The sequence below is a fragment of the Sciurus carolinensis genome, chromosome 18 (assembly GCF_902686445.1).
Source record: "Sciurus carolinensis chromosome 18, mSciCar1.2, whole genome shotgun sequence".
NCBI classification, from domain to species: Eukaryota; Metazoa; Chordata; class Mammalia; order Rodentia; family Sciuridae; genus Sciurus; species Sciurus carolinensis.
The window spans coordinates 39,560,966-39,579,009 of record NC_062230.1 but is presented as its reverse complement, the minus strand read 5'-3'; the positions used below and the strand labels follow the sequence as shown (position 1 = coordinate 39,579,009).

The 18,044-nt window shown below is 49.1% G+C and overlaps 1 protein-coding gene across 1 annotated transcript; it reads left to right on the top strand.

Annotated features, from left to right (window-relative positions):
• The first annotated feature begins 12,233 nt into the window (after nucleotides 1-12,233).
• On the top strand, nucleotides 12,234-17,984 carry Atp6v0c (ATPase H+ transporting V0 subunit c). The gene is made up of 3 exons (XM_047533746.1): nucleotides 12,234-12,451; nucleotides 16,990-17,173; nucleotides 17,257-17,984. Exons 1-3 carry the CDS (start codon nucleotides 12,376-12,378, stop codon nucleotides 17,459-17,461), a joined length of 465 nt encoding a protein of 154 aa, XP_047389702.1. The 5' UTR covers nucleotides 12,234-12,375; the 3' UTR covers nucleotides 17,462-17,984.
• Nucleotides 17,985-18,044: the final 60 nt, after the last annotated feature.

Sequence of the window (18,044 nt, the reverse complement as noted above, 5' to 3'; positions counted from 1 at the left end):
GAGGTAGTGACACTGGTCCCCCAGAGTGCCGCAGCCCCCACTGTCCAGACCTGTAACCTACAATGTTGGTGTTCATTAAATACAATTTCGTCCATTAACTCCAGGGGTCTGAGTCTGTTCTCTTCAACTAGATGACTCTCTGGGGAGTCCCTGGGCTGTGCTACCTTGGGGTCCTCACCCATGCACTGTCACTGGCTTTTACAAACACAGATGAAGTTAGACCTGAGCATTGTTGGTAGGGCTCTATGCAAACTTCCTGACAGGATGGTGTGTGGTGGTTTTTCTGGCACACAGTTAGTTCTGTGTGGCTGCCCCAAGAGGCCAGCTTGCTCTTGCCTTGCTGGCATCCAGCCCAAGAAGACCAAATACCACTTAGTCATGATTTCTACATTATAATGTAAGTTCTTTGCTTTGTGTGCATGCAGAATATTCCATTTCCTTAAATTCAGTGCCTTCTTTTTCCTGACTTCTCTACCAAAAGGTATATGTGGTTATTATCTTATTTTTATTCTTATCACTATTATTATCTGATACTAAGCATTCCCAAATAGAACATAATTTATTTTAATGATGTCTTCTATTATTTCCTCTTGATTATTAGCTTTTGATATTACAAAAATAAAAATTGAATAGAATTACACAATTTTCATTTTTTAAGAAACATTTAAATACTAATTTAAAAAACAAATTTTGAGCCAGGTGTAGTGGTACACACCTGTAATCACAGTTAACTCTAGAGGAGGCTTAGGAGGATCACAAGCTTGAGGCCAGACTGGGTAACTTAATGAGACCCTGTCTCAAAATAAAAAATGGGAACAGAGCTTAGTGGTAGAGAGCTCCTGTGTTCAATTCTCAATACCAAAAAAATAAACATAAAAATTAAAAATAAAAACATTGAATCTAATTTTAGATAGTTCATTAAATTAAATGCATTCATTAATGCTGAGCAAATGTCTTTAATGCTTAAAGAAAAGGTCTTTTAAGGCATACATGTTAGTGCATACCTATAATCTCAGTGATTTGGGAGGCTGAGGCAGGAGGATTGCAAGTTTAAGGCCAGTCTTAGCAACTTATTGAGGTCCTAAGCAACTTAGTGAACCCTGTCTCAAAATATGTGGTTCAGTGGCTAAGTACCCCTGGGTTCCATCCCCAATACCCCTCTCCAATAAAGGAAATCAGTTTTTTAAAAAAATATAATAGTAAGTTATTTGTATTTTATCAGTTTCTCAGTATTAATTGAACTAAAAACAATTTCAGTTTTTCCTATTTTTGTAAGCTGCATGCTTTGATTTTTTGAGTTTTTAGTGCAATTTATTTTAGAGCATTTTTGATTTCTGAAGATCTTCACATTTCTCTTACCCATTTCCTAAAGCCATAAAACCTTTATGGTCTCCTTAGGTATTTTATATTAATTTAGTTTTTGTACTTTTGTTTTGTTTTGTTTTTGTACTGGGGATTGAACCTAGGGGTACTTTACCACTGAACCCAACCCCAGCCCCTTTTTTTTAATATAAATTTAAATCTTAATTAGTTGTAGATGGACACATTCCTTTATTTATTTTCACGTGGTGCTGAGGCTCAAACCCAGGGCTTCACACATACTAGGCAAGTACTCTACCACTGAGCTACAACCCCCGCCCCTCCCCAGCCCTTTTTATTTTTTGTTTGCCAAGTTGCTTAGGGTCTCACCAAGTTGCTGAGGATGGCCTTGAACTTAGAATCCTCCTGCCTCAGCCTCCCAAGTTGCTGGAATTACCTGCATGTGCCACCATGCCTGGCTAATTTTTGTGCTTTTTTATCAATTTGTAGAAGAGTGGCTAAGTTGGCACAGTTTTCATCCTTTTTTTTTTTAACCATACTGGGGGTTGAATCCAGTGCCTCAGGCATGTTAGACAAGTACTCTACCACTGAGCTACACCTCCAAACCAATTTCCACAGTCCCTCGCCCACCTTCCCAATTTTAACATCAAAACAAATTAGGCTGGGTATGGAGGAGCATGCCTGTAATCCCAACTACTCAGGAGGCTGAGGCAGGAAAATCACAAGTTCAAATCCATCCTGAACAACTTAGACCCTGTCTCAAAATTTTTTAAAAAAACTTTAAAGGGTTGGAAATGTAACTTAGTAATTGAACAATTGCCTCACAGGCATAAGACCCTAAGTTTGATACCTAGTATCTGGAAAACAAAACAGTAAAAAAAAAAAAAAAAAAACCAACACCTGTACACTGCTATTAACAAGAAAAGAACAGACCCTATTCAGATTGCTCTTCCCACTGTATAGAAGTATATTTAATTTTTATAGATACTTCCTCACATTTTTACTAAGTCCAGATTATTATCAAACTAATAAGACTAATGGTGGTTCAAAAGTAAAATTGGCATTGGCACTAACTAGACAGTACTGTACAGCAAATGTCTATTTGCTCCAACATGGATTCTCAGTGGTTCTCATCCTCAACCTAAATGTGTTGTTTGCCTAGAGAAGTTATCACCTGAAGCAGGAGTGCCAAGCAATCCTCACAGGTTCCTCCTATAGCATTTACCACAGGCAGAAAAGAATGTGGATTATTATTATTTTTTTTTTTTTGCAGTGCTGGGGATTGAACCCAGGGCCTTGTACTTGCAAGGCAAGCACGCTACCAACCGAGCTATCTCCCCAGCCCAAGAGTGTGGATTTTAAACAATCTGTTGTGAAGAGCTTCTTACGCTCTCCATTACATCAGTGTGTGACTGTGCTCCCAAGGGTAGGTGCAACATGGTGTGGTTGATTACTGAAGCTACAAAGACACACGTGTTTTCAGGCTGACTCCTTATGCAGAATTGTACAGAATCTTGACATTGTGCTTGGTACTAAGAAAGCAGTTACTGGACACATTGTCAGATAGACAAATTGACCTGTGACATCACAAAAACAACAAAACTTTGTGCAGCACACTGCAGGGCCACAGGTGTGTTACCTTCACTTCAGGCAGTTCCATGAGTTAGGTTGCTTTATCCACAGTGCATCGCACCTGGCCAAAGGGGTCTGCAGGTCTGAGCTCATCCAGCAATGCTGTGTTCAACAGGGATGCAAATGCTGTTTGGCCCCCATTGCTCTATGTAAAGAGACTGGAGCACCTCTACTCTGTCATACTGAAGCATGTTGACTGTCAAAAGACACATGGTCAGAGCTTATGAGCTAAAGATGGAAGGGGAAGAAGTTTCCTGTGTGATTTTACCTTCTAGTTCTGTGAAGGATGGTTATTGGCTTTGAAAAGTGGTCACTGGGCTGATCCTGAGGAGTATTTGAAGGACTGTAATGAAAATATACTATTGCTTAGTGAGTAAATGTGTGGATTTACAGCAAAATCCAATTTTTTAATTGTGAAAATAAGTAATTTAGTCATTTTTGGTTGGTGTTAATTTGAGTCCTAAATAAAATTAATGAAGACTGATGGAACATCACTGTGCAATACTTCCTATGAGCTAGTTCAGTGGGATGGGAATCTCCAGTGCCTCATCTCCTGGAGTAACTCTACCCCTCTGTCAAGAGCAGAGGAAGACAGTAGAGTAAGAACTGATTGCTGGCTTCAGGTGGAGTGAAGAGATTGCACTAGCTGATCGTGGTCCTTGTGAGACAGCACGTCCTCATTGCTTTGCTGCCACTGACCAGAGAAACCACAAGCCCCCTTATTTTGTTCTTTGGGTTCTGAGGGCCTGTCTTGTGGATGCACTCAGTGAGTGTTTGAGGAATGGAGAGGAGCTGCCACCAGGAATCATCATCAAATACCAAGAATCACCTGGGATCTGGATGTGACAGCACATGCTTCTAATCACAGCAACTTGGGCGACTGAGGCAGGAAGATAGCAAGTTGGAGCCCAGCCTGTGCAATTTAGTAGGACCCCGTCTCAAAATTAAAATTTACAAAAGTGGGCTGAAAATGTAACTTATTGGTAGAGCACTTGACTAGCATGTGTGATGCCCTGGGTTCAATCTCCAGTACTGTAAAAAGGGAAAAAAATAAGCCTGGGTCCCTGTCTTGTGAAGAAGAAAAAAAAGACAATGTCAAAAACCAAATCCCCAACCATGTGTGTGATGCACACCTGTAATCCCAGCTACTGGGAAGGCCAAGGCAGGAGGATCCAAGTTTGAGGCCAGTCTGGGCAACTTAGTTCTCAAAATAAAAAAAAACCTTGGGGATGGGGGGATAGCTCAGCTGGTAGAGTGCTTGCCTCGCAAGCACGAGGCCCTGAGTTCGATCCCCAGTACTGCAAAAGAAGAAAAAATTAAATAAAAAAATTTTAAAGAAAAAGGACTGAGGATGTAACTCAATGGTTTAATCCCCATTACAAAAGTAAATAAATAAAATTTAAATAAATTTTAAAAAGTTAGGAGACTAAGGCAAGAGGATTCCAAATTCAAGGCCAACCTCAACAAGTTCAAGGTCAGCCTGGGCAACTTAGACTCTGTCTAAAAATGAAAAATAAAAGGGCTTAGCACTCAGTGGTAAAGCGTTTGCCTAGTATGCACGATACCCAGGATTCAATCCCCAGTGGGGGAAAAAGTCACATTTGTCATATTTGGAAGTTTATGTAAGTCAGTATCAATGTCTTTCCTAAGGCCTTGTATTTTGATTGTTTATACGTAGAACATCTCCTGTTTGAGCCCTGTATAGATGCCCCTTCCCCATCTAGTTCCTCCCAGTGGGGCCACCTGGCACCTCTCTCCATCTCCCTCTCCCTCAGCAGCTGCTGTGGGGATTCTGCTTATCTTTCCTTGAAGCTGCTGCCGCCCACTCCTTCCCTGGTTCCTTTTCCCCAGATCTTGCGCTGTCTTCCTTCATTGCCTCCTAATACAAGAGTTTTCCTGGTGTACCTCAGGTGATTGCTGATCCTGGTTTGGTAGGCTAGCCTGGACTTGGCACTCAGTACTGCCTGGCACAACCATACAAGCTCTGCACCAACATTTTTTATTTTTCAGTTCCTCTGATGAGCTGGGAGTCTTAGGTGCTAGACCTTTTTACATACTGTTGACCTCCCCTCCTGCCCCTTCTTGGGAGACTTCCCTGAGGCCCCCACTGAGACTGGGTCCTGTGTTGTGAGACTTTGTACCACTATAGGCAACTGTGCTAGTGTTCCATCACCTACCCTGGAGACAGTCAAGACCCAGGGCAGACATGTAGTGTAGGCCTGCCTGTGCAACTGGGGTGCTGTAGGGGTTCTCTGGGTGCAGTCCCGGATCCCCAGCCTTTCCTGAAATAACATCCTGCTCTCACTTCCTCTCACTGTAAATGCTCAGAAACATCTTGGAGTTGACATTAAGACACTAACACAGGCCAGAATTGGGCAAGACCTGTTCCTGTGTGGAGCAGCAAATGCCCTAGCCCAGAAAGTGGGGTATAAAACTGTGTCTTCAACATTTGGGAGGCTCAGTGGGTGACCACTGTCCTCTGGAGCTTGATCAGGCAGGACACCCCCTTCCTTCTTGCTGCCCCACTACCTGCCTTCATGCAGGCACTTCTCAGAGCCTGGTCTTGTGGCAAGTGTTACAGCCATATCCTTCCAGCCTGCCATGAAACTGCTTTCTTCTTTTTATTGTCTTTTTTTTTTTTTAATCAAAGTGAATTTTGCATGAGATGAATTTAATTTGTTGTTTTTATGGTACTGGGGATTGAACCCAGGGCCTCTAGCATGCCAGGCAAATTCTGTATCACTGAGCTACACCCCTGCCAACTTAGTGATTTTAAAGCAAATGATTCTGTGTCAGTGTTTTGCAACTCCCTCATCTCAAAAAGAAATCTTGACCTGCAAGAAGTTGCTCCCCATTCCTCCCATCTTGGGGTTCTTGAAAAGATAGAATATGTACCTACTTGAAAATTATGCAGTGTGGGAATGCTCACAGCAGGATATCTCCTTCCCTGTCTTGTCCCCCAACCAGCCAGACCCTCCTCATAGGCAACCGCTATTGGCTGTTTTAGCCTGCACATTTCCAGGTAGTGAATGCATTTTACCTGCTGCCTCCCCAGGCCTTAGGGGTCATTCCTCAGCAGAATATGTCTGCCTACTTCAGTCTCATTACAGCTGCTCAGTGGTCCCTGGTCGGAATGGCCTTATTGAATACAAATTGGTTCATGTCTCTCGCCTACTCCAAACTATCTTTTAAGACCTAATTCAAGCCAGGCACAGTGGCTCACGCCTGTAATCTACAGCATCTTGGGAGGATTGTAAGTTTCAGGTCAGCCTCAGCAACTTAGTGAGACCCTATTCAACTTATTAAGACCCTGTCTCAAAAAATTAAAAAGGGTTGGGGATGTAGCTCAGTGGTAAGGCACCCTGGGATCAATCCCCAGTACAAAACAATCAACAACAAAACAAAATAAAACAAAAACCCTAAGTCAGAGATCATCTCTTCTGGAAACTGGCCACCCCTTCCTTTGTACCACCCCTACATCCAGCAGCCACATTTTTGGCTTAGTGTTTGCTCCTCTGGTAGGCTCCCAGCTGTACAAGGACAGGGACTCCTCTCTAGAATATAGTAGACTAGTGAATGGATCAGGGACTAAGTCAGGGTCTAAGTCAGGGTCTGGGGTTGTGAATCTTGATTGCTAGAGTGTGAGGAAGTCTACTGGGCTACTGGGTATGACCCCAGGGGGAGATGGATCAGAGGCAGATGGGGTACCTTCTGACCATTCAAAGCTATGGACTTACCCACTGCTTTCTGAGAACCTGCTCCAACGGCCAAGCTCAGCCCAAGGCATTGGTTTACTGTATGTAGCCCAGCAGGATTCAGAGAGGTGCACACTGCCTCCTCATGGCCAAGAATGGCCCCTGGCTCCCTACCCACCTGTCAGTCCTCAAAGAGAAAGAACTATCAGATCTTTTTGGGTTAACCCTGGTAGATTGGGGTCAGTGAGAAGCCCCAACCTTGGAATCATCCCAGTTATCTGCCTCTGATCTCTTACCCCTCTTGAGGCCTGACATGGGCTGGAGCAGCTCCAGGATTTGCAATTTCCTTCCTGCCACAACTGTACCCACTAAGCTCTCATGCACCAAGTGATGGTGATGCAACCTATGTGTATTATGTTGTATTCATAATCTTTTTTTTTGGGGGGGGGGTGCTGGGGATCGAACCCAGGGCCTTATGCTTACAAGGCAAGCACTCTACCGACTGAGCTATCTCCCCAGCCCCATAAACTTTTTTTTTGCAATAATGGGGATCAAAATCAGGGCCTTGTGCATGCTAGGCAAGCACTCTACTACACTGAACTTCACCCTTTTTATTATGAGACAGGGTCTCACAAAGTTGCCAAGGTTGACCTCAAACTTGTGATCCTCCTGCTTCAGCCTCCCAAGTAGCCAAGATTACAAGTATGCATCACTATTCCTGGAAGGACATTTTAACTTTTTAAAAAATCCTTGTATCGGGCCAGGAATGTGCACACCTTTAATCCTAGCTGCTTGGGAGACTGAAGCAGGAAAATCACAAGTTTGAGGCCAGCCTCAGCAATTTAGCGAGATTATGTCTCAAACATGTCTGGGGGTGTAAGTGGTAGAAAGTCTCTGGGTTCAATCCCCAGGAAACACACACCCCTCAAGAAAAAGGATGAGAAACAGGCCTGAAAATGCTTCGTTCGACAAATGGATGTTTCTGTAATCTATATTTTTAGGATCGATCACTCCTTGCGTATGTCATACTCCTAATCGTACCCATAATAACCCTCAGTGTGACACAAACTCACAAAACAATGGCAAAATTCCCAGATGAGGAAGTTAATTAAGATTTTTCACCAAAAAAAAAAAAAAAAAAAAAAAAGAAAAGAAAAAAGAAAGAAAAGAAAAGCCAACATGTTGGGCTGGGGAGATAGCTCAGCTGGTAGAGTGCTTGCCTCCAAGCACAAGGCCCTGAGTTCAATCCCCAGCACCACAAAAAACAAACAAAAAAAAACCCAACATGTTGGGCTGGGTTGTGGCTCAGTGGTAGAGCTTGCCTGGCATGTGTGAGGCACTGGGTTCCATTCTCAGCACCACATAAATAAATAAGTAAAATAAAGGTATCATGTCCATCTACAACTAAAATACATCTTTTAAAGAAGAAAATCCAACACATTAATTAAGAAAATGATTAACAAGTGACTAACACAAAGGAGATCTAAAAATACATTCTTAGGTCAAGCCTCTAAACTGTAGATTTTACACACACACACTCCATGCTAAGGTAATGCATGTTACTCTCCGATGCCTGCGCTCTCTTCTGTCTCCCAGAGTGTGTGTTCCTTACTTTCTCTTAATAAAATCACCTGTCTCGTTTTGCCTGTTCTTAAATTCCTTTCTGCAACAACATAAAGAACCCTCGTGGCTGGGTGTGGTGGTGCACGCCTGTAACCCCAGTGGCTCAGGAGGTTGAGGGACCAGCCTCAGCAATTTAGCAAGGCCCCTAAGCAACTCAGTGAGACCCTATCTTAAAATAAAAAATAAAAAGTGCTAGGGTTGTGGCTCAGTGGTAGAGTGCTTGCCTAGCATGTGTGAGGCACTTGGTTCTTCTCAGCACCACATATAAATAAATAAGCAAAATAAACAACAAAAACAAAAGCCTCATAACCAGGGTGGAGGTCCACCTCCCTCGACTCTGTCAAGATGTCTATCCCAGTGACAGTCCTCAGATTCTTGCTGGGATATTCTGTCATCTGCAGTTTCTGATGTTCTTTCTTTCCTTTAAGAATATTTTTCAGTTGTCAATGGATCTTTAGTTTTTTTTTATTTATATGTGGTGCTGAGGATCAAACCCAGTGACTCACACATGCTAGGCAAGTGCTCTTCCACTGAGCCACAACCCCAGCCCTGTGATGTTCTTTCTTACAAGGCTACTAGAGCAGTCTGCCAGTTTTCCTTTTTTTAAAAAAATAACTTTATTTAGTTTTGTATGTGGTGCTGAGGATCAAATCCAGTGCCTCACGCATGCTAGGCAAGCGCTCCACCACTAAGCACAACCCCAGTCCTTCCCTTCTTTTTTTATTTCTATTTATTTATTTATTTATTTATTTATTTATTTTTGTGGTGCTGGGGATTGAACCCAGGGCCTTGTGCTTACAAGGCAAGCACTCTACCAACTGAGCTATCTCCCCAGCCCCCTTCTTTTTTTAAAGAAAAAAAAATTTAATTGTAGATGAACACAATACCTTTATTTTTTAATTTATTTATTTTTACGTGGTGCTGGGGATCAAATCCAGTGCTTCACATGTGCTCAGGAAGGGGTTCCACCACTGAGCCCCAGTCCCAGAGCCAAGTTTTCCCTTTTTTTTTTTTTTTGGGTGCTGGGGATCAAACTCAGGGCCTTGTGCTTACAAGGCAAGCACCCTACCAACTGAGCTATCTCCCCAGCCCCGAGTTTTCCCTTCTTTAGAATAGCTTCCTTAAGTCCATCTTTCCAATTGTTTGAGGTTTATTTGGGATTTTATTCCTGGTCTCTTTACCTCTTCCTCTCCCTCCTTCCTGGGGTCTCTATAAAGTTCTGTTGGCCCTTTCAGGACTCCCCTTTGCCTCTCCATTCCTCTCCCCATGAGATCTCTGACTTGTTTTTCCAAAGTCTCTCCCTCATGGTGCCTGGAAATCCCCTCCTCCTTCCAGCAGTGAGGGTGACAGACCAGGCTCCTGATCTGTGATTTCATGCAAGGGGGAAGTGGCAGTGAGGAAGAAGGCAGGGATGTGTTCCTGGTGATCCTATTCCCAGCCCAGAGTCCACTTTACCCTAGGGCCCTGCCCAGGGCCTAGAGACCAAGGCCTCTCATGGTCATCTGATGATAGTGAGCTCCCTGCTGAAGCAGGCCCAGGCCCTGGAGTTGAGTTTTATTCCACCTCTTTCTAGGCAGTGAGCTAGGCAAGGCTCTTAACCTTTCTAGGCCTGTTTCCTCGGTGGCAAAATGAGGCCCGGACAAGAACTTGGTATAAAAATTACTTCAAGATGTTCAACACCAGGCCTGGAACACCCTGGTGTTCAGCAATGACCCTGAATGGCTAGGCAACCTACCAGGGTTGAAGATACAGAAAAGGGGACAAGCAACCCTCAGTGGGAGTGGCAGAGAGTGAAAAAAAAGTATGAGGGTGCAAGGGGGCACCCAAGGAAGAGGAAAGAAAGGAAGGGGGGTCAGGAGGGCTTCCTGGAGGAGGATGGGGCTTTCCTAAGTAAGGGGAAGTGTGAGTTGGTGCAGATGGAGTCACAGGCTCAAGGACACTGGTGATGGGCTGGAGGTAACAAGGGGAGAAGACAGAAAGGGCCCCACGGGCTGTTGAAAGATTCCAGGATAGAAAGTGCTGGATAGAAAGGTCCTGTGGTTTTAGGTGAAGAATGGGTTGGTTGGGGGTGGGGGTGAGACTAGGCAGACATATCAGGTTAGAGACAGTGAGAAGATGCAGTCCAGAAACAAGGGGCAGCTGGAGCCTTTGGGTGGGGACAGGTGAGAGCTTGTCTCAGACTGGAGAGCAATTACTAATGAGGAGGAGGGAGCAGCAGCATGTCTGGAGCTGCTGGTGTGAGCTGCTTTGCAGATGGCTGTGCCTTTTATTGTAGCAAAGGTAACTGAAAGGAAGCTGAGGGTGAAAGGGTGAGCTCAGTGTGAGACCCACTGGTCTGCAATGTCAGCAGCCCTCTGGAGACACAGTGTGACATCTTACACCAGAATCAAACAGAAAATAGAAGGCCAGTGAGAGGCCAGTGAGCAAAGTTGTCCCACTGATCCTGCAGAGAAAACAGTCTCTCCAACTTCCCAGCCTTCGTATTTCCACCATACTGGGGTTATGCACACTTTGTCAGTGTCTGTGCGTTTGACTTCCCTGAAGATGAACAGTACTGCCCTTCCTTGGTCTGGACTCCCCCCTTACATACTGCTTCTTCAGTCCCCAGTCAGGGCCATCTCCCTGGCCTAGACCATCTGGCTCTGTATCCAGACTCTTTGAAGTTACCGGGCCAGCACCGGATGTTGAGCTCACTGTGAGAAAGGGGAAAAGAGCTCCAGGGAGGTTCCTGTTGTGGAAGGTGGGGCAGAGAATTCAGCAGGAAGGCCAGGATGGGAAGGTGATTCCACGACCTACATGGAGAAGTTTGCAGGTGGCACCAGGAGAGAGCTCAGTGGAGAGCTCTCTGATCTCAGGATGTGGGCTTGTGGGCTTGTGGCTGAAGGGAGACCTGGTCAGGTGACAGCTGCCCAAAGATCTATAAAGGAAAGGAATGAAAAAGGCACGGAGCAGCCAGATCTAGCCAGTGGACACAAAGCAGCTAGTTGAGGTGCCCGGGCTGTCACATGGGCATCAGCAGGGTAGGGCTAGCCTGTTCTGCTGGGGAACCGCCGCCCTCCGTGACTGCTCCAGAAAGAAAAGAGGCTTTGCATGGGTGGGCTTTGCGTGGGCATTGGTGGGACAGGCAGAAGGACCTGGATGCCAGAACGTTCAGAAATCCGGAGGACTCTTGACAGGTGATAACACTGAAAGGACATGGTCATGCCTACATCTTGAGGGGCGGAGACACCCCCCCAACTGATATCTCACTTCAGCTCTTTTTAATTATGACCTTTCCTGAAGCAAGAAAAGGGCAGATAGGACTCCCTTTTTTCCTGGGAATCTAGAGGTGAAGTCAGAAGATGGTGGGGTCTGTGGAGCCTGGGGACGGGTGGAGCGGGAACACAGTGGGGCTTCAGTCACAGGCCAGGACTTCACAGGTGGGGTGGGGGCGCTCCTGAGGCCTGGAGCACAGGAGGCCGGCGGCCCGCACTCGAAATTTATTTGGTTCATCTGTTCGAAGAGACCATGGCCCAACCCAGCGCCCGAAGGAACCTGGCCCTGACATGGGGACAAGGCGCGAGAAGCAAGGCAGCATCAAGAGGGCCGGGGCTCCGGCCCGGGGATCCAGGCCGGGAACTCCAAGAAAAGCATCGAAGTAAAAACCTAACACCTGCAGGCGCTGCGCAGCCGCAAGGGAGGCGGGGCGGAGAGACCCCGCCTCGTATGCTAATGACACCCCGCCCCGCCCTGGCCCGGGGTCGGACGGACCCAACGCCTGGGGTCTGGAGGGCGGCGACGCCGGGCAGCGCGCCCGTGGAGGCTGAGGCGGGATGTGGAGTCGGGGCTGGGACTAGCGGGCTGGCGGCACGGCCCTGGGGCTGTCAGCGGCCGCCTAGGCGTCCGGGGCCACGGCTCCCCCACCGGCGGGAAGTGGTACGGCCCTCAGGGGCGGAGCCCGGGTCATGTGACCCGGCTGCGGCCGCCATTTTGCTCTGCGGCGCTGGTATTTAGAGCGCAGCGGCTGACGGGCCAGGTCGCCTTCGCCCGTCTCTGCGCTCCCTCGTCGGCCTGCTGTTTCACCCCGCCGCGCCCCGTCGAGCTCGCCCCCGACCCTCCCGCAGACATGTCCGAGACCAAGAACCCCGAGTATGCTTCGTTCTTCGCCGTCATGGGCGCCTCGTCCGCCATGATCTTCAGCGGTGAGCCCCGCGGCAGGCAGGGTCGGGCAGGGGGCGCCGCGGGGCTCCTGCCCGCAGCGCGCGGGGGGCCGGCGCGTGACGTCACTCTGACGCAGTCCGGGGCTGTCGGGGGTGCCCGGCCTCACGCGACTGCGGGCTGGAGTCGGGCCCGAGGGCGGCGGGGGCCGTGGGGCATCTGGGGTTCAGGGCGTGCGTGTTTGGCCAGGGCGCGGGTCCTGGGGGTCTCCGGATCTCAGCCGGCGGCCCTGCGGGCCAAGCCGCGGTGCGGGGGTGGGGCGGCGCCGGCGCCGCTGCCATCTTAGCCCCGGGAGGCGGGAGGGGGCCTGGGGTGGGGGGCGCAGGGGGCGGTGCGCGGTCTTGCGCCTGCTCCGCACCCCGCATTCAGCGGGCAGGTGTGACATCACACCTCGGGAGGCTCAGGTCCGTGGGCGGCGGCAGGCCTGGGTGTGCCTGGGAGGGGAGTCCCTGGCCTTGCGGCCGGCGGGAAGCTATGTCCCACCAAGGTCCGCAGCCCTCGCCACAAAGGCGACGGGGGTCAGGTGGTCTGTATCCTGAGGCAGGTCTTTCCGGTTGGGACTTGTCGCGGTTTCCCAATTGCTCTGTCAGCTGTGTGGGTTGGTTGGGAAAGCTGGGAGAGAAGTTGGTCCTGAGAACCCGCAGAGAACTAGGGGTGGGAGCATATGGAAATGGGGGCTTCTGGGAGACAGCACTTGTGTGGACGATTTTGAGGGTCTGTGCTTTGAGGTGGATGAGAATGTGGCATGGGGTGCCAACATTTGTACAGGATTGGGTCTTTGTTCCTTTGGAGGAATTCTCCAGTTTGGGTTCCAAAGAATGGAAGGGTGAATGAATGACCTTCTTCCTGGGCCAGGAACTGGTAGGGACTGTCCTGGGCTTGGAGAAGGGGCAAAAGAGTTCTTGATGGCACCCTGCTTTTGAAGTTGGGCCTTAACAGTCCTGGGTGTCAAATTTAGTGAAAACTTGCCCTCCTGGGAGACAAAAACTTAGACCAGACCTGAGAATGTGGGGCCTAGGCAGATAAGTCAGAGAGAGCTCCAGTGGACTGGTCTGGCCTGGTTTGGGCCTCCTCTGGTAGGTCTGGTTCTTGGCATAAGTGGTCCGCCCTGCCCCACCCTGCCCCACCCTACCTGGTTGCACTGGGGAGGCTCCCAGTACAAGTATGTGGAGGGTTTGAACTCCAAACAGTCCTCTGCTGACTGTAAACACCTGTGGGTTGAGGGCTCAGGGACCCTGCTCTCTTGGGGGGCCTTACCCTGCCTGGTCCTGTCTGCCTGTCATGCGCTGTTGAGCGAGCCCTGCCCTTTCCATCCCCTTCCAGTAAAGAGTCATTTGTGGTGGGAGGTGTGGTCTAGACTTCTCCTTCTTCGCCAGGATATGCCTGCTGTTCCCACACACCTTTAGAACTATCGGAGCAGGTTGCTTGCATCTCCCTTAAGCTCTTTGCCCCAAGAATGCCTCCAGAAGTTCTACTACCTTCTTCCTGGGCTGTCTGTGGTTGTCACTCACATGTTCAGCAAATCTTGATTGAGTTCTTTCTATATGCCAGGTACTGGGGTGACATCAGTGAACAAACCGAGATCTCTGCCTGAATGAAGCTTTGGTCCCAGTTTCAGGATGATTCTGTGGCCCTGAGTTTTCCCACAGACCTGTTTTTGTGCACCCAGCTTCTTGTCCCCCTCTCCATCATGAACCTGCATGTACTTTTCCTACTGAGCAGTGCCAGCAGGTGTCTGCACTTTATTGAGATCATGGTATTGCTGGCCTTTTCTGCCTGGCCCTGGCTCTTGGGGATTGGAACCTGCACACCTGTTGGCCTCTGAATTCTCTTTTATGTCCTTTGCTCCACTAGTCCCATATGGGGCTTAACATAGCCCTATGGTGGCTAGCCTCTTCCTTGGTCATTTGAATCACCTTCTGAATTCATTTCTGCACTCTTAGCTGTGTCTTTCTCCAGGGTTTGTCTTCATCTTCTCTGCTACTTGAACAAGCCTCTCTCTCCTTCCATGACCTTTGGTGTTGCAGTTGGGTCAACATGAAGCCCTCTGCCAATGTCTGGGTCTTGCTTTGCATTTGACTCATTGGTTTTTAACCAGATGAGCTCCATGTACATCTTGCAGGTCCCCCTTCCCCCATTTCACATTCCAGCTTCCCCTTTTTTCTTATGACAAACATCCTGTTGATTCTTCCTTCATCATGTCTTCCATGAAGCTGCGTTGCTCCTTTTTATGTTTTCAGTGACTTCCTCCCTGGTTTTGTGCTTGTGTTCCAGGAACTGCTTTCTGACCCTGATCTCTGCCCCACTGCATCTGGCATTGTTGGCAGGTCTGCCTTCTAAAGCTACATCAAGCTTGGCTTTTTGGACCTGCTGCCACTCGGTCCTGGGCTAGTTTTATCTCCTGTAGCTCTGGTTCCCAGTGGTTATCCATGTTTCTCTCGCCCTATCCTCTCCTTAGCCACATGACCTCCCTGCTCTTCTAGGGAAGGGTCCAGCTTACTTCCTGCCTCTTAGAGTCTCAACACCTAGGGTGTGGAGTTCCGTGTTCAGACTCCTTTCTAGTGCCATATGTCAGTCTGTGCTTGCTGTTTGTAACCTGTCCCCAGGAATGTGAGCCCTGGGGGCGCTGGTCTCTTGCACATATGTGATACAGCCTGACATGTCGCTGGGCCTGCAGAGGGAGCCAAGAAAAATCACTGTGACCAGAAGAGTTCCAGGAATGGCCTCTTGCAGGTGGGCCCAAGCATAGGCTGATGGCATTCCAAACCTTGGTCTGGGCACCTCAGGGTACTGTTGGAGGAAGCATCGTGATCCACTATACTGTAGTACCCCAGCCCAAGCCTGCTCCCCCCAGTCTGCTCCTTGGCATCTCCACCTGTGCTGTTATCTTTGCCTTCTGTCCTGTCTTGTGATCTGTTCACTGTCACTGTTTCCTTCAGAACAGGTCTGTCATCCTTACACACACACACACACACACACACACACGCCTCCCTTTCTGTCCTGGAGATGTTGCTATGATTGGGTCACCATTCTGTCTTCTTGTTGGGCTCATCTCTGGGAAGGCAGAACCCTTTGGAATTCAGTTCTGCTCAGTACTAGAACAAGAGTGGGCATTTTTTGTGTCTCTAGGAAATCAACTAAATGCACAGAAGAAAGGCTAGACTTGTCCTAGTCCCATCTGCCTCTGACCTATCTTCTGTGCTGTCTCTGTGGTCAAGCCAGTCATTGCTTGCTCTTGGAAATGACTGTGGTGTGGGTGCCCTGGGTAAAGACAGGGCGAAGTATGCCATTGCCACTTGCTGCAGAGGAGACAGGCCACTCTAGAGTTCAACTCCCCTATTGCCATGTGGTGGGAGACCTGAAGGCCACAGGGAAGGCAGGGGCAGCCTCTGAGAAGTTTCCTGAGGTCTCATGGTCAGGGTGGGTGATGACCCCATATTCCTGTCCTCTTTTCTGTGCCTTGTCCTCTCCTTGGCTTGCCCTTTATCTTCCTTGGTTATTTAGGGAGGGTCCTGTTTAATCTTTCAGGGTTTCAGGGCCTGCTGTATGGGATGTGCTGCTGAAAGCTGACCTTTCTGGCAAAGCACAGCCCCTCCTAGAAGCCAGTTTAGGGGTTGTAGTAGCGGGAAGTTGGGTGGTGAGTCCAAAAGCTGGCCTGGAGGTTTAAGACTTGCTAGGTCAGCTATTTCTGACCTTGAGGTCACATCCAGCAGCAGAAGCTGTACCCTGTTGAACTGGGATGGAACCCATGGGTGCTAGGAGCACTCTACCACTGAGCTATACTCCCAGCTCACTTTTTATTTTTGGGAAAGGGTCTCAACTAAGTTGCTCAGGCTGGCCTTGAACTTGTGATCATCTTGCCTTAGTCACCTGAGTGGCTGGAATTAAAGGCGTGTACCTACATAACTGGTTTAAAATATATATATATATATTTTTTTTTTTTTTTTTTTTTCTTGAGGTATTGGGGCATTGAACCCAGAGCCCCACACATGCAAGGCAAGCATTCTATCACTGCACCACTCTACCACCCAGCCCAGACCGTGGTGGCTCTTCCAGCCTGTTGTCCGTAGGTAATAGCTAAGGAATTGCTTACCCTGGACTTGCATCTTTGCTGCTGAGTAGTCCACTTACGGTTTTCCAGGCCTTTCTTGACTGATATGCTGGAACTTCAGGTGGGACAAAGGTGCCTAGACTCTCAAGCTAGGCTTTTGGGACCCTAGCTGCCTCTTCCTGGTGTAACTGGGCTGCCCTAGGTAGCAGGCAGCAGGCCAGGGGAGTGCTGGGGAACAGGGCTAGGATGTCACAGCAGAGCAGGAACCCCAGCAGGCCACAAGGGATACTGCAGGAGGAAGAGGTGGACTGTGGGCACTCAGCCAGAGGAGAGGGGGAAATGGTTATAGCTGTGGCTGTTCTGCCCTTCTAGTATCTTCAGCTCCTCATGTGAGTACTAACTTGGGGAGCACTCGACTGTGCTGAAGCTGCTTGCAGGTATCTCCTGACTTACCTCACCTTCCTCCCACAGCCCTGGGTGCCGCCTATGGCACGGCCAAGAGTGGCACCGGCATCGCTGCCATGTCAGTCATGAGGCCGGAGCTGATCATGAAGTCCATCATCCCAGTGGTCATGGCTGGGATCATCGCCATCTATGGTCTAGTGGTGGCAGTCCTCATCGCCAACTCCCTGAATGATGGCATCAGCCTCTACAGGTGAGTGGGAAGTGCCCTGCCTGGTGTTGTCTTACCTTGGTAGGCAGGCTGCTAACCGCCCTGTATCTTTTCTCTTCCCCCAGGAGTTTCCTCCAGCTGGGTGCAGGCCTGAGTGTGGGCCTGAGTGGCCTGGCAGCTGGCTTTGCCATTGGCATTGTGGGGGACGCTGGTGTTCGGGGCACTGCCCAGCAGCCCCGGCTGTTTGTGGGCATGATCCTGATCCTCATCTTCGCTGAGGTGCTTGGCCTCTACGGTCTCATCGTGGCCCTCATCCTCTCCACAAAGTAGCCCCTCTCAAGCCCACCAGCCACAGAACACGATGTAAAGACCACCCCTCCTCATTCCAGAACGAACAGCCTGACACACATGCACGGGCAGCCGCCCCCTCCGTAGTTGGTCTTGTAAATGCGCAGTGTCCTAGTGCCCATCGTCTGTTGCCCCGCCTGGCCCCTTCCGCCCCGTGCTGTGGACATTGGGCCCACTCATCTCCCATCCAGGCCCCTGACCAGTGAGGATACAGCCTCCGGCCCCCGCCCACCGCCCTAGAGTGCTCTGTGTATAAGGATGAATTAGAGTTGTCGTTTTTCTCTTCACTGGATGTTTATTTATAAAAGATCTGACCTGTTCATGCGTCTGTGGAGCAGCCCTCGTCTCCCCCTATAGTACCCTTTAGGTAGAGTGTTGCCTTGTGGGGTTCCCCTTGCCGAGACTCCTTGGATGGCACGCCCCCTGCGCCCGGGGCCCTGGCCGGGGCGGAACGCCAGCCGCCAGGCCCCGGCCTAGCTGTGTCCAATAAAGTTCTCGGATGTGACAGGCCTGTGTCCCAGCGCTTGTGTGGGCGGGGCGGGGCGGGGCGGGCTGGCGCCGCGCG

What these genes read in the sequence shown, in the direction of transcription:
- Atp6v0c (XM_047533746.1), top strand. Translation starts at nt 12,376, where the DNA reads ATGTCCGAGACCAAGAACCCCGAGTATGCTTCGTTCTTCGCCGTCATG. An exon ending in GTCCGCCATGATCTTCAGCG is followed by an intron (nt 12,452 to 16,989) that starts GTGAGCCCCGCG and finishes TTCCTCCCACAG; the next exon opens with CCCTGGGTGCCGCCTATGGC. An exon ending in GATGGCATCAGCCTCTACAG is followed by an intron (nt 17,174 to 17,256) that starts GTGAGTGGGAAG and finishes CTCTTCCCCCAG; the next exon opens with GAGTTTCCTCCAGCTGGGTG.